The sequence below is a fragment of the Pelophylax lessonae genome (genome assembly GCF_965119305.1).
Source record: "Pelophylax lessonae genome assembly, chromosome: 12".
NCBI classification, from domain to species: domain Eukaryota; kingdom Metazoa; phylum Chordata; class Amphibia; order Anura; family Ranidae; genus Pelophylax; species Pelophylax lessonae.
Window position 1 is genome coordinate 216,234,895 of NC_138779.1, and position 12,363 is coordinate 216,247,257.

Here is a 12,363-nt window from a genome sequence, read left to right on the forward strand (position 1 = left end):
CCACTGGCTGATACAGGAGATCACATGACCAGACTGGAGCAGGCTGGGAATGGGTATATACATCTTTCTTACACAGGTTAGACAGTATAGGTATTAGGAGGGGGTGGGGACAGTTTTTAGGAGGGGGTGGGGACAGTTTTCAGCCTTGTTGGGTTGGAAGAGAAGCTTTCAGATCCCATGACTCTCATTGTTGCTTTTCCTCCCACAGCCCGGTCCGTCCAGTGAATTTCCTCCCCCTGTTGTGTCCTCCATATCCTGCCGCCTCCTGCTGGTCACCATGAACCTGGAACGAGTCCCCAATGAGGAGAAGCTGCAGCTGTGCCGGAAGTATTATCTGGGTGAGTTTCGGGGGGGGAGGTGTCACCTGTTTGTGGAGTCTTCCGGGCATGCTGTCTCTTGAATGGGTTGCAGATTGTCACCTGACAGCCGTTCTCTACCCGGCAAGAGGGAGCAAATGTGAGTTGAATATTTGCAGCAGTCAGGGAGTAACTTGTATGTGTTTCTAGGGGCAGCAAGTCTGTATTTCAGAGGTCAGCAGCCATGTGGGGGGGGGGGCGCGTCTGATATTGCGCCAGCTGTTGTAAATATAACATGGAATTTGAGATGTCTGCCCTTTTTATGCCCCCTTCTGCTGAAGCACCCAAGGCGGCCACCTGTACTGCCTACCCCTCAGCCCGGCTCTGTGTCACACAATGAATCTCTTTTTGCAGGTGGATTCGCATTGCTGCCTTTCCTCTGGTTGGTGAATGTTCTCTGGTTCTTCAAGGAAGCTTTCTTCAAGCCGGCCTACACCGAGCAACCTCAGATACAGAGCTGTGAGTTCCAGATGTGGGTGGAGGGGGGGCAGGGCCTGTACATAGAATGGATATTTAACCCCCGGAGTGACTATCCGCATCCCCTGCATGGCAGAGGAACAGGTTCTCCTCGCTCTCAGGAATAGAGCTTACACATGGCCCCCCTTTCCTCACACCCAGGAGTAGAGCTTACACAGGGCCCCCTTTCCTCGCTCCCAGGGATAGAGCTTACACAGGGTCCCCTTTCCTTGCACTCAGGGATAGATTTTACACAGGGTCCCCTTTCCTTGCACTCATGGATAGAGCATACACAGGGCCCCCTGTCCTCGTACTCATGGATAGAGCTTACACAGGGCCCCCTTTCCTCGTACTCATGGATAGAGCATACACAGGGCCCCCTTTCCTCGCACTCATGAATAGAGCTTACACAGGACCCCCTTTCCTTGCACTCAGGGATAGAGCATACACAGGGCTCCCTTTCCTCACTCCTAGAGATAGAGCTTACACAGGGCCCCTTTCCTCGCACTCATGGATAGAGCATACACAAGGCCCCTTTCCTCTCTCCCGGAATAGAGCTTACACAGGGCCCCCTTTCCTCGCTTCCGGGGATAGAGCATACAAAGGACCTCCTTTCCTCGCTCCCGGGGATAGAGCTTACACAGGACCCCCTTTCCTTGCTCCCGGGGATAGAGCTTACACAGGACCCCCTTTCCTTGCTCCCGGGGATAGAGCTTACACAGGACCCCCTTTCCTTGCTCCCGGGGATAGAGCTTACACAGGACCTCTTTTCCTCTCTCCCGGTGATAGAGCATACACAAGACCCCCTTTCCTCGCTCCCAGTCATAGAGCATACACAGGGGCCCCTTTCCTCGCTCCCGGTGATAGAGCTTACACAGGACCCCCTTTCCTCTCTCCCGGTGATAGAGCTTACACAGGGCCCCCTTTCCTTGCACTCATGGATAGAGCTTACACAGGACCCCCCTTTCCTCTCTCCCGGAGATAGAGCTTACACAGGACCCCCTTTCCTCGCTCCCAGGGATAGAGCTTACACAGGGCCCCCATTACAATTTCCATATAGTCTATAATAGTATTGTGGGGGCGGGGCCCTCATCAACAAGCCATGCAGCGTATAGCCAATCACACGATCAGCATAGCTATATTTGAAGAGGAAATCACGAGACTGGCTGAACAGAATTACAAATCTTGTTTCCTCCCGCAGATGTGAAGCGATCGGCGTTCGGCCTCTTTGTGTGGGTTGTGATCCTGACCACCTGGATCAGCATCTACCAAACCCATCGAGCCGGCTGGGGGGCGACCGGCGACTACCTGTCCTTCACAATCCCTCTGGGCATCCCCTGATTGACGGGGCGACTGCGACCTTCCAAACGGGACCACCTTCCCTCCACCAGCATTAATGCGCTCCCTGCCCCCGAGGGCCGACACTAATAACACTGCGACCAATACCTGGACTAATGACCTCACCTCGGGGGGGGGGCTGGATTGTTGATATGAAATAAAGGACTTCATGAGTCACTCTGGTCACTCTTTTCTAGCAGCAAACGTCTTCTATCCACACATCGGAGATGGAAACCGATTCATCCAATGGTTTTTGGGCCATTCAGGAGAAGGTGACAAAACCCTCCCACAACACAACTCCCCCTTTCTCTTCTTCCGCTGAGATACCGAGTACTTCAGGGTATGGGGGACCATGTGACCGCCTCTCCTTCTACCCAGAATGCATTGCTCTGAGTGGCCAACCACCCAAGTGTTTTAGGAAGGGGGGGGGGGAAAGTCGAAAGCCTCAGCTCCCACAGAGGAGTGCTGGAAAATATCAGGGGCACAAGACCACCCGTCACTGTGCCCTGAGGGTGATAGAAGGCACTGGTTAGCGGTACTAGTGGCCACTAGTAGGTGGCACTGAGTGGCAGCACTGATAGAAGGCACTGGTTAGCGGTACTAGTGGCCACTAGTAGGTGGCACTGAGTGGCAGCACTGATAGAAGGCACTGGTTAGCGGTACTAGTGGCCACTAGTAGGTGGCAATGAGTGGCAGCACTGATAGAAGGCACTGGTTAGCGGTACTAGTGGCAACTAGTAGGTGGCACTGAGTGGCTGCACTGGTTAGCGGTACTAGTGGCCACTAGTAGGTGGCACTGATGGGCACTGAGTGGCGGTACTAGTGGCCACTAGTAGGTGGCACTGAGTGGCAGCACTGATAGAAGGCACTGGTTAGCGGTACTAGTGGCCACTAGTAGGTGGCACTGAGTGGCAGCACTGATAGAAGGCACTGGTTAGCGGTACTAGTGGCCACTAGTAGGTGGCAATGAGTGGCAGCACTGATAGAAGGCACTGGTTAGCGGTACTAGTGGCCACTAGTAGGTGGCACTGAGTGGCAGCACTGACAGAAGGCACTGGTTAGCGGTACTAGTGGCCACTAGTAGGTGGCAATGAGTGGCAGCACTGATAGAAGGCACTGGTTAGCGGTACTAGTGGCAACTAGTGGCAACTAGTAGGTGGCACTGATGGGCACTGAGTGGCGGCACTGGTTAGCGGTACTAGTGGCCACTAGTAGGTGGCACTGATGGGCACTGAGTGGCGGTACTAGTGGCCACTAGTAGGTGGAACTAAGTGGCAGCACTGATAGAAGGCACTGGTTAGCGGTACTAGTGGCCACTAGTAGGTGGCAATGAGTGGCAGCACTGATAGAAGGCACTGGTTAGCGGTACTAGTGGCCACTAGTAGGTGGCACTAAGTGGCAGCACTGATAGAAGGCACTGGTTAGCGGTACTAGTGGCCACTAGTAGGTGGCACTGGTGGGTACTTGTGTTTACTGAGTGGGATCGCTGTCCCTTATACAGAAGCCGGTAATCAGCTTTATTTTTTAGCGGCTTCTGTTTACATCATGTGATCAGCTGTCATTGGCTGACCGCTGATCACGTGGTAAAGGGCCGGGATCCCAAGGACTCGGTGATCACAGAGCACACCAAGCACATGCCGCAGGGGGTGTGCGGGCAGCATGAGTAATGGAGGACGTCCATGTAGGGATCTTCAAACTACGGCCCTCCAGCTGTTGCAGAACTACACATCCCATGAGGCATTGTAAAACTCTTGACATTCACAGGCATGATGGGAGTTGTAGTTCCCGAACAACTGGAGGGCCATAGTTTGAAGACCCCCTGATGCCCTCCCAGCAATTTAAGCCCGCGCTGTAACCGTCTTTTAACTATAGTGCGGGCATAAAGTGGTTAACATGTATGCAATGAAGGAAGAGGGTGACCAGAGACCCCCAGTACAGCCATGTTTAGGGGGAAGCCATATACAATAAAATTGTTTTTTTTTTTTTTTTTTAATTTGGTCATGGCAGGAGATTTTCCTTCACTTCCTGATCCGGTGACCACACAAGAAGTCACAGAAATGTTCTCAAAAACATAAAACATTTGATGACCTCAAAGGGTTCTTCCCAGGGCTCCATCCATATAACATTTGAGGACCTCAGAGGGTTCCTGATATGTAGAGTCAGCTCTGCTTCATCCATATATCAGGAACCTTGTGAGGTTCTCACCTGTTACATGAATGGAGCTGAGCTGATCCTACATATCATGACCTCTGTGCGCTCCTTACCTGTTATGTACAGTGCATTGCGAAAGTATTCGGCCCCCTGAACTTTTTGACCTTTTGCCACATTTCAGGCTTCAAACATAAAGATATAAAACTGCAATTTTTTGTGAAGAATCAACAAGTGGGACACAATCATGAAGTGGAATGAAATTTATTGGATATTTCAAACTTTGTTAACAAATAGAAAATGGAAAAATTAGGCGGGCAAAATTATTCAGCCCCTTTACTTTCAGTGCAGCAAACTCTCTCCAGAAGTTCAGTGAGGATCTCTGAATGATCCAATGTTGACCTAAATGACTAATGATGATAAATAGAATCCCCCTGTGTGTAATCAAGTCTCCGTATAAATGCACCTGCACTGTGATAGTCTTAGAGGTCCATTTAAAGCGCAGAGAGCATCATGAAGAACAAGGAACACACCAGGCAGGTCCGAGATACTGTTGTGGAGAAGTTTAAAGTCGGATTTGGATACAAAAAGATTTCCCAAGCTTTAAACATCCCAAGGAGCACTGTGCAAGCGATAATATTGAAATGGAAGGAGTATGAGACCACTGCAAATCTACGAAGACCTGGCCGTCCCTCTAAACTTTCAGCTCATACAAGGAGAAGACTGATCAGAGATGCAGCCAAGAGGCCCATGATCACTCTGGATGAACTGCAGAGATCTACAGCTGAGGTGGGAGACTCTGTCCATAGGACAACAATCAGTCGTATACTGCACAAATCTGCCCTTTATGGAAGAGTGGCAAGAAGAAAGCCATTTCTTAAAGATATCCATAAAAAGTGTCGTTTAAAGTTTGCCACAAGCCACCTGGGAGACACCAAACATGTGGAAGAAGGAGCTCTGGTCAGATGAAACCAAAATCCAACTTTTTGGCAACAATGCAAAACGTTATGTTTGGCATAAAAGTAACACAGCTCATCACCCTGAACACACCATCCCCACTGTCACACATGGTGGTGGCAGCATCATGGTTTGGGCCTGCTTTTCTTCAGCAGGGACAGGGAAGATGGTTAAAATTGATGGGAAGATGGATGGAGCCAAATACAGGACCATTCTGGAAGAAAACCTGATGGAGTCTGCAAAAGACCTGAGACTGGGACGGAGATTTGTCTTCCAACAAGACAATGATCCAAAACATAAAGCAAAATCTACAATGGAATGGTTCACAAATAAACATATCCAGGTGTTAGAATGGCCAAGTCAAAGTCCAGACCTGAATCCAATCGAAAATCTGTGGAAAGAACTGAAAACTGCTGTTCACAAACGCTCTCCATCCAACCTCACTGAGCTCGAGCTGTTTTGCAAGGAGGAATGGGCAAAAATTTCAGTCTCTCGATGTGCAAAACTGATAGAGACATACCCCAAGCGACTTACAGCTGTAATTGCAGCAAAAGGTGGCGCTACAAAGTATTAACTTAACCGGTTGCCGACCACCGCACGACGATATACGTCGGCAGTCAGCCCCGGCCAGGCAAAGTGACTAGCCTGTCACTCGTCGTTCCCCAGCCAGTCCATGAGTGTGTCCGGAGGACCCGATGTCCGCTGGTCACTCGCCGATCGTCAGTGCAGAGGGAGAAAGGCAGGCGGCTGATGTAAACAAGCCGCCTGTCATTCTCCCCTGTGTAGGAATAGTGATCATACGGTTCTACTATGTAGGACCGTTGATCACTGTTCCTACAGCTCAAGCCACAGCCAATCACAGTAAGAATCACGCCCCTAGGGACACACACCACCCCTCCCTCTCAAATAAAGTTAACCCCTTCACTATCAGTGTCATTTTGCGGTAACAGTGCATATGTATAGCACTGAATACTGCAGTAATGTCACTGGTAACCCCAAAAGTGTAAAAAATGTCAGTCAAGGGTCCGATCTGTCCGCTGCAATGTCGCAGTACCGCAAAAAAAATCGCAGATCGTCGCCATTACGCGTAAAAAAAAAACCCACCAAAAATGACATAAATCGTTCCCTTAGTTAGTAAACGCAATAACTTTTGCGCAAACCAATCAAAATACACTTTTTGCGATTTTTTTTTTTTTTTTTTTTTTTTTTTTTTTTTTACCAAACATAGGTAGCAAAAAACAAATTGGCCAAAAATGTTAAAAAAATTTAGATTTTTACATTTTTTTGGGGGAATTTCAGATAAAAAAATGTGAAAAATATGGTTATTTTTGCAAAATTGATGCTCTTTTTTTGTTTATAGCGCAAAAAGTAAAAATCGCACAGGTGTTCAAATACCACCAAAAGAAAGCTCTGTTTGTGGGAAAAAAAGGACGTCAAATTCATTTAGGTACAGCATCGCACGACCGCGCAATTGTCCGTTAAAGTCAAGCAGTAAGAAATCGCAAAAAAAACCCTGGTCAGGAAGAGGGTAAAATCTTCCAGGGCTTAAGTGGTTAAGGGGGCTGAAAAATTTTGTACGCCCAATTTTTCAGTTTTTGTATTTGTTAAAAAAGTTTAAAATATCCAATAAATTTCGTTCCACTTCATGATTGTGTCCCACTTGTTGTTGATTCTTCACAAAAAATTACAGTTTTATATATCTTTATGTTTGAAGCCTGAAATGTGGCAAAAAGCTCAAAGTTCAAGGGGGCTGAATACTTTCGCAATGCACTAGATGGAGCTCAGCTGATTCTACATATCCGGAAGCCTGTGAGGTACTTGAATGTTATATGGATGGCACTAGGCTGATCCTACATATCAGGAACCCTGTGGGGTCCTCACCTGTTATAGGACCTGTTGAGGAGCTCACAGGGTTCCGGAATTGTTGAACTCTTTGCACAGTACACTGCGTCCAGTCAGTCATTCTTCGCCCTGTGTGTGTTTGAGGTCTCTAGGCTCCTGGAATGAGGACGGGATTGGGGATCTATTCTGAGACATGGCCGTCATCCTGAGTCACTGGTCTCATCGCAGACTGCACTGTCATTCCAGGACTGTTACTATACACCATCTGCTTCCACCCTTCACCCCTGTAACATTACACTCGTCCCGGGACAGAACCGCGCTGTCCTTTGCCTCTCACAGTCATCACAGGTGGAAGAATTCAAAATAATTGCACCTCTGGCCACATCTCCTTCTCTGCATACCATAGCTGGGCAGGTCTGAATCTCTCATGTTCATTGGTCACTCCTCTAAGTAATTTAGAGGGGGACTGACACTGCTGAAAATGCTGATCGCCAGGCTGTCATCATGGCTTCAGTGTTTCCGGAACAAGTATCAGAAAAGTCAGAGCTAAGCCTGAACCACTTATCTGCCTATCTGTCAGGGATCAGCGAGTGAAGGTGTCAAAATTTTCTTTTGCTGCGTCCCTAGTTTACAGGTGTCACATGACTAAATCGTTCCCCTAGTTCCCTATCTGCCTCTAGCAGTGATGAAAATTAAACAGGTACAGCTTTGCCTAAAATAGTTCCAAGAAAAATCGATGAATCTAAAATGGCAATTCAAAGATTTACTCAACAGAAAGGATGGCACCACCTTTGTCCGGGCATCATCCAGGGTCACCATCTTCTTCCTAAAATGAGATGCCAGTTCAGGGATGAAACAATCATGTAAAACCTGGTGCCCTCCAGCTGTTGTGGAACTACAGCACCCATGAAAATTCCCATGAGGCATTGCAAGCATGACTCCCAAAGGCATGATGGGACTTGGCTCCCAAAGGCATGATGGGACTTGGCTCCCAAAGGCAGAGGCATGATGGGACTTGGCTCCCAAAGGCATGATGGGACTTGGCTCCCAAAGGCAAAGGCATGATGGGACTTGGCTCCCAAAGGCATGATGGGACTTGGCTCCCAAAGGCAGAGGCATGATGGGACTTGGCTCCCAAAGGCAGAGGCATGATGGAATTTGGCTCCCAAAGGCATGATGGGACTTGGCTCCCAAAGGCAAAGGCATGATGAGACTTGGCTCCCAAAGGCATGATGGCACTTGGCTCCCAAAGGAAAATGCATGATGGAACTTGGCTCCCGAAGGCAGAGGCATGATGGGACTTGGCTCCCAAAGGCAGAGGCATGATGGGACTTGGCTCCCAAAGGCAGAGGCGTGATGGAATTTGGCTCCCAAAGGCATGATGGGACTTGGCTCCCAAAGGCAAAGGCGTGAAGGGACTTGGCTCCCAAAGGAAAATGCATGATGGAACTTGGCTCCCGAAGGCAAAGGCATGATGGAACTTGGCTCCCAAAGGCAGAGGCATGATGGGACTTGGCTCCCAAAGGCAGAGGCATGATGGAACTTGGCTCCCAAAGGCAGATGGGACTTGGCTCCCAAAGGCAAAGGCATGATGGGACTTGGCTCCCAAAGGCATGATGGGACTTGGCTTCCAAAGGCAGAGGCATGATGGGACTTGGCTCCCAAAGGCAGAGGCATGATGGAATTTGGCTCCCAAAGGCATGATGGGACTTGGCTCCCAAAGGCAAAGGCATGATGAGACTTGGCTCCCAAAGGCATGATGGCACTTGGCTCCCAAAGGAAAATGCATGATGGAACTTGGCTCCCGAAGGCAAAGGCATGATGGGACTTGGCTCCCAAAGGCAGAGGCATGATGGGACTTGGCTCCCAAAGGCAGAGGCATGATGGAATTTGGCTCCCAAAGGCATGATGGGACTTGGCTCCCAAAGGCAGAGGCATGATGGAATTTGGCTCCCAAAGGCATGATGGGACTTGGCTCCCAAAGGCAAAGGCGTGATGGGACTTGGCTCCCAAAGGAAAATGCATGATGGAACTTGGCTCCCGAAGGCAAAGGCATGATGGAACTTGGCTCCCAAAGGCAGAGGCATGATGGGACTTGGCTCCCAAAGGCAGAGGCATGATGGAACTTGGCTCCCAAAGGCAGAGTCACGATGGGACTTGGCCCCTAAAGGAAAAGGCATGATGGAACTTGGCTCCCGAAGGCAGGGGCATGATGGAACTTGGCTCCCAAAGGCATGATGGGACTTGGCTCCCAAAGGTAAAGGCATGATGGGACTTGGCTCCCAAAGGTAAAGGCACGATGGGACTTGGCTCCCAAAGGCAAAGGCGTGATGGGACTTGGCTCCCAAAGGCAAAGGCGTGATGGGACTTGGCTCCCAAAGGCAAAGGCGTGATGGGACTTGGCTCCCAAAGGCAAAGGCGTGATGGGACTTGGCTCCCAAAGGCAAAGGCGTGATGGGACTTGGCTCCCAAAGGCAAAGGCGTGATGGGACTTGGCTCCCAAAGGCAAAAGCGTGATGGGACTTGGCTCCCAAAGGCAAAAGCGTGATGGAACTTGGCTCCCAAAGGCAGAGTCATGATGGGACTTGGCTCCCAAAGGCAAAGGCATGATGGGACTTGGCTCCCAAAGGCATGATGGGACTTGGCTCCCAAAGGCATGATGGGACTTGGCTCCCAAAGGCATGATGGGACTTGGATCCCAAAGGCATGATGGAACTTGGCTCCCAAAGGTAAAGGCATGATGGGACTTGGTTCCCAAAGGCAAAGGCGTGATGGGACCTGTAGTTCCACAACAGTTGAAGGGCTGCAGGTTGAACACCAGCCCCTCCTGCAGCCTCTTGCTGCAAAATTACAGCCTCTCATTGTAGGGGGAGCGGGAGAGGGGGGGGGGGCTTAGAAAATGCTTCCTTCTGCCTGCAGAACAATTATGACATCATCTCACTCAACCTAGGCAAAGCCACTGGAACTCAAAATTACAAAGTGACACTTTTCGGTCATTGTTGTCAACTGCAGGCCAGCTTTTAAAATCTGTACAGCTTGTAGCTTTTAGCAAATCCTCTGTACCGGACAGGCCTAAGTGTCCCTCTCTGGCATTTGGACCCCTCCCCTTGCCTGTGGCACTGCCCACATCCCAGCTGACTCACCTGCTATAAATTCAGGGTGGTCAGGTTACTGTGGATTAGCAAAATCCTCCCCCCCACCGCCACCACCATCCACAGGGGGACAGATACCAGTTACCAAATATAGCGCCCCCTCCTGAAGGTATAGGAGATCTGTTTGTTTTCCCTGTCAAAACATTGTGACAGTTCTGGAAAAATGACCGGCCACAGGCGTCTGGCTATATATAACCGGAGACATTTCCCAAGGGGTCGGGTGACTGTGATGATATCGGACAGCAAAGCATGCAAACAATGTCAAAGGTCAGGAAAGCTATGGTGACTGCCGGAGAGCAGAGTGCTATGCTGCTGCTTCTGGAGAGAAAAGGGTTAATCGGCTGCTGTGGAACTACAAGTTTCAGAATGTCCTGCAAGCCAGTGAACACCGGCCTTCCAAATCTGTACCCAACTCCTTGCTCTGGGCATCCCCAACTTATGACCCCCCAGGGGCACCCCACAGAGTGAGTTTTGGTATATTTACCTTTTTCCTAAACATTTCTGGCCAATCAAGTCACAGGCAGGTTCCCCTTCCTCTCCCGATCTTCTCCAGGGAAGGACAGTCCACCAAGATGTAGAGTGACACCAACATTGTCACCCCAGCGTCATTCTCGGCATAAACAAACTATGAGTGAATAGGTTTACGCCGCCCCCTTAGGGGGTGTGGCCATGTATCCCTTTTAGATTGTAAGCTCTCAGAAACAGGGCCCCCCTAGCTCTCTTCAGCGGTGTATTTTGGTTTTGTGCTGCCCTAGGCAAGACTAAAATTTGGCGCCCTGCTCCCCCCCCTATGTAAATTTGCCCCACTCCTTTTTTAACGTATGTGACTCCCTCCAAAGTTGAAGGCCTACAAGTCCCATGAACCCCTGAGATCTCATGAGAGGGGGGGGGGTGAGAGGGGGTGGGAGAGAGATAAGGGTGAGGGAGGAAGAGAGAGAGGAGGGCTGGGTGATGGAGGGAGGGAGAGAGGGGGGGTATAAGAGAGAGAGGGGGAGAGAGAGGAGGGAATGAAAGAGAGAGGGGGGGGGGATAATCAAAGAGTGAGAGAGAGAGGGGATGAGAGAGAGGGGGGATGATAGAGAGAGGGGGTGAGAGAAAGTGGGTTGAGAGAGGGGGATGAGAGAGAGAGGGGGGGTGAGAGAGAGAGGGGATGAGAGGGGGTGAGAGAGAGAGAGAGGGGGGATGAGAGAGAGAAAGGGGTGAGAGAAAGAGAGAGAAGGGGATGAGAGAGAGGAGGGGGTGATAGAGAGGGGGTAAATGAGAGAGAGGGGGGTGAGAGAGGCAGCTCTAGCAACCAGTGGCCAATAGAGTCCAAGGTAGAGGGGGGCAAATTTTTTGCTGCCCCCCTGCAAAGTGCCGCCCTAGGCCTGGGCCTTGTTGGCCTAGGCCAAAATACAGCACTGGCTCTCTTATCTTGTACTGGAAGTGTACTGACTCTCTTTATATTACAAACTGTAACTGTTGGCTCTTTATCACTTGCCGACCTCCAACACTGTGGCAGGTCAGCTCTATTGCACGAAACAACGTACCTGTACCTTGTTTCTTGCAATAGCCAGAGGGGGGAGCCAAACAGCGGATCGCGTCCGCTGGCCACCCGAGATTGCTCCCCAGAGAGACGGCATGGCGGTCTGTCTATGTAAACAAGGCAGACGGCCGTTCTGTCACAGATGAACACAGGGATCTTCATTATTTTCTAAGAGATAAAAAAAAGAACACAGTAATCTTGTGATCCTGCTATTTAGGAACACGGATCTCTGTGTTCATCCAGTGAGTCCATCCCCCCACGCAGGTACTCTTGTCTAAAAGACCCCAAGCCCCTCCTCTGCACTGAAAAGTATTCAAAATGCCAAGTTTGGCTGTTTTGAATACTGTCATTTTTTTTAATCTGGCGCCGAGTACCCGGAAGTGATGTCATGACAGCACTTCCGGGTTTTTACATGGAGACCCGACCAGAGCCGAATGCGGCTTTGATCGGTCCTTCGGCGGCCGTGCAAGCTGGTTGCCCGGGTCTTTTGGTGGGGCGGGAGACCCAAGTGAGCCGCGGAAGGCGGCGGTAGGAGGGGGGGGGGACGTCCCCTCCTGCTCCTTGTAATGACAGCCGAGTGGCTTCTCAG

The 12,363-nt window shown here is 50.2% G+C and overlaps 1 protein-coding gene across 1 annotated transcript; it reads left to right on the forward strand.

Annotated features, from left to right (window-relative positions):
- Positions 1–213: 213 nt before the first annotated feature.
- Positions 214–2,328, forward strand: PSENEN (presenilin enhancer, gamma-secretase subunit). The gene is made up of 3 exons (XM_082274478.1): positions 214–338; positions 711–815; positions 2,014–2,328. Exons 1-3 carry the CDS (start codon positions 278–280, stop codon positions 2,151–2,153), a joined length of 306 nt encoding a protein of 101 aa, XP_082130604.1. The 5' UTR covers positions 214–277; the 3' UTR covers positions 2,154–2,328.
- The last annotated feature ends 10,035 nt before the right edge of the window (positions 2,329–12,363 follow it).

Bases quoted from the DNA above. Each gene is read 5' to 3' on its own strand.
- PSENEN (XM_082274478.1), top strand. From the start codon at position 278: ATGAACCTGGAACGAGTCCCCAATGAGGAGAAGCTGCAGCTGTGCCGG. The intron at 339-710 runs GTGAGTTTCGGG...CTCTTTTTGCAG, and splicing joins GTGCCGGAAGTATTATCTGG to GTGGATTCGCATTGCTGCCT. The intron at 816-2,013 runs GTGAGTTCCAGA...TTCCTCCCGCAG, and splicing joins GCAACCTCAGATACAGAGCT to ATGTGAAGCGATCGGCGTTC.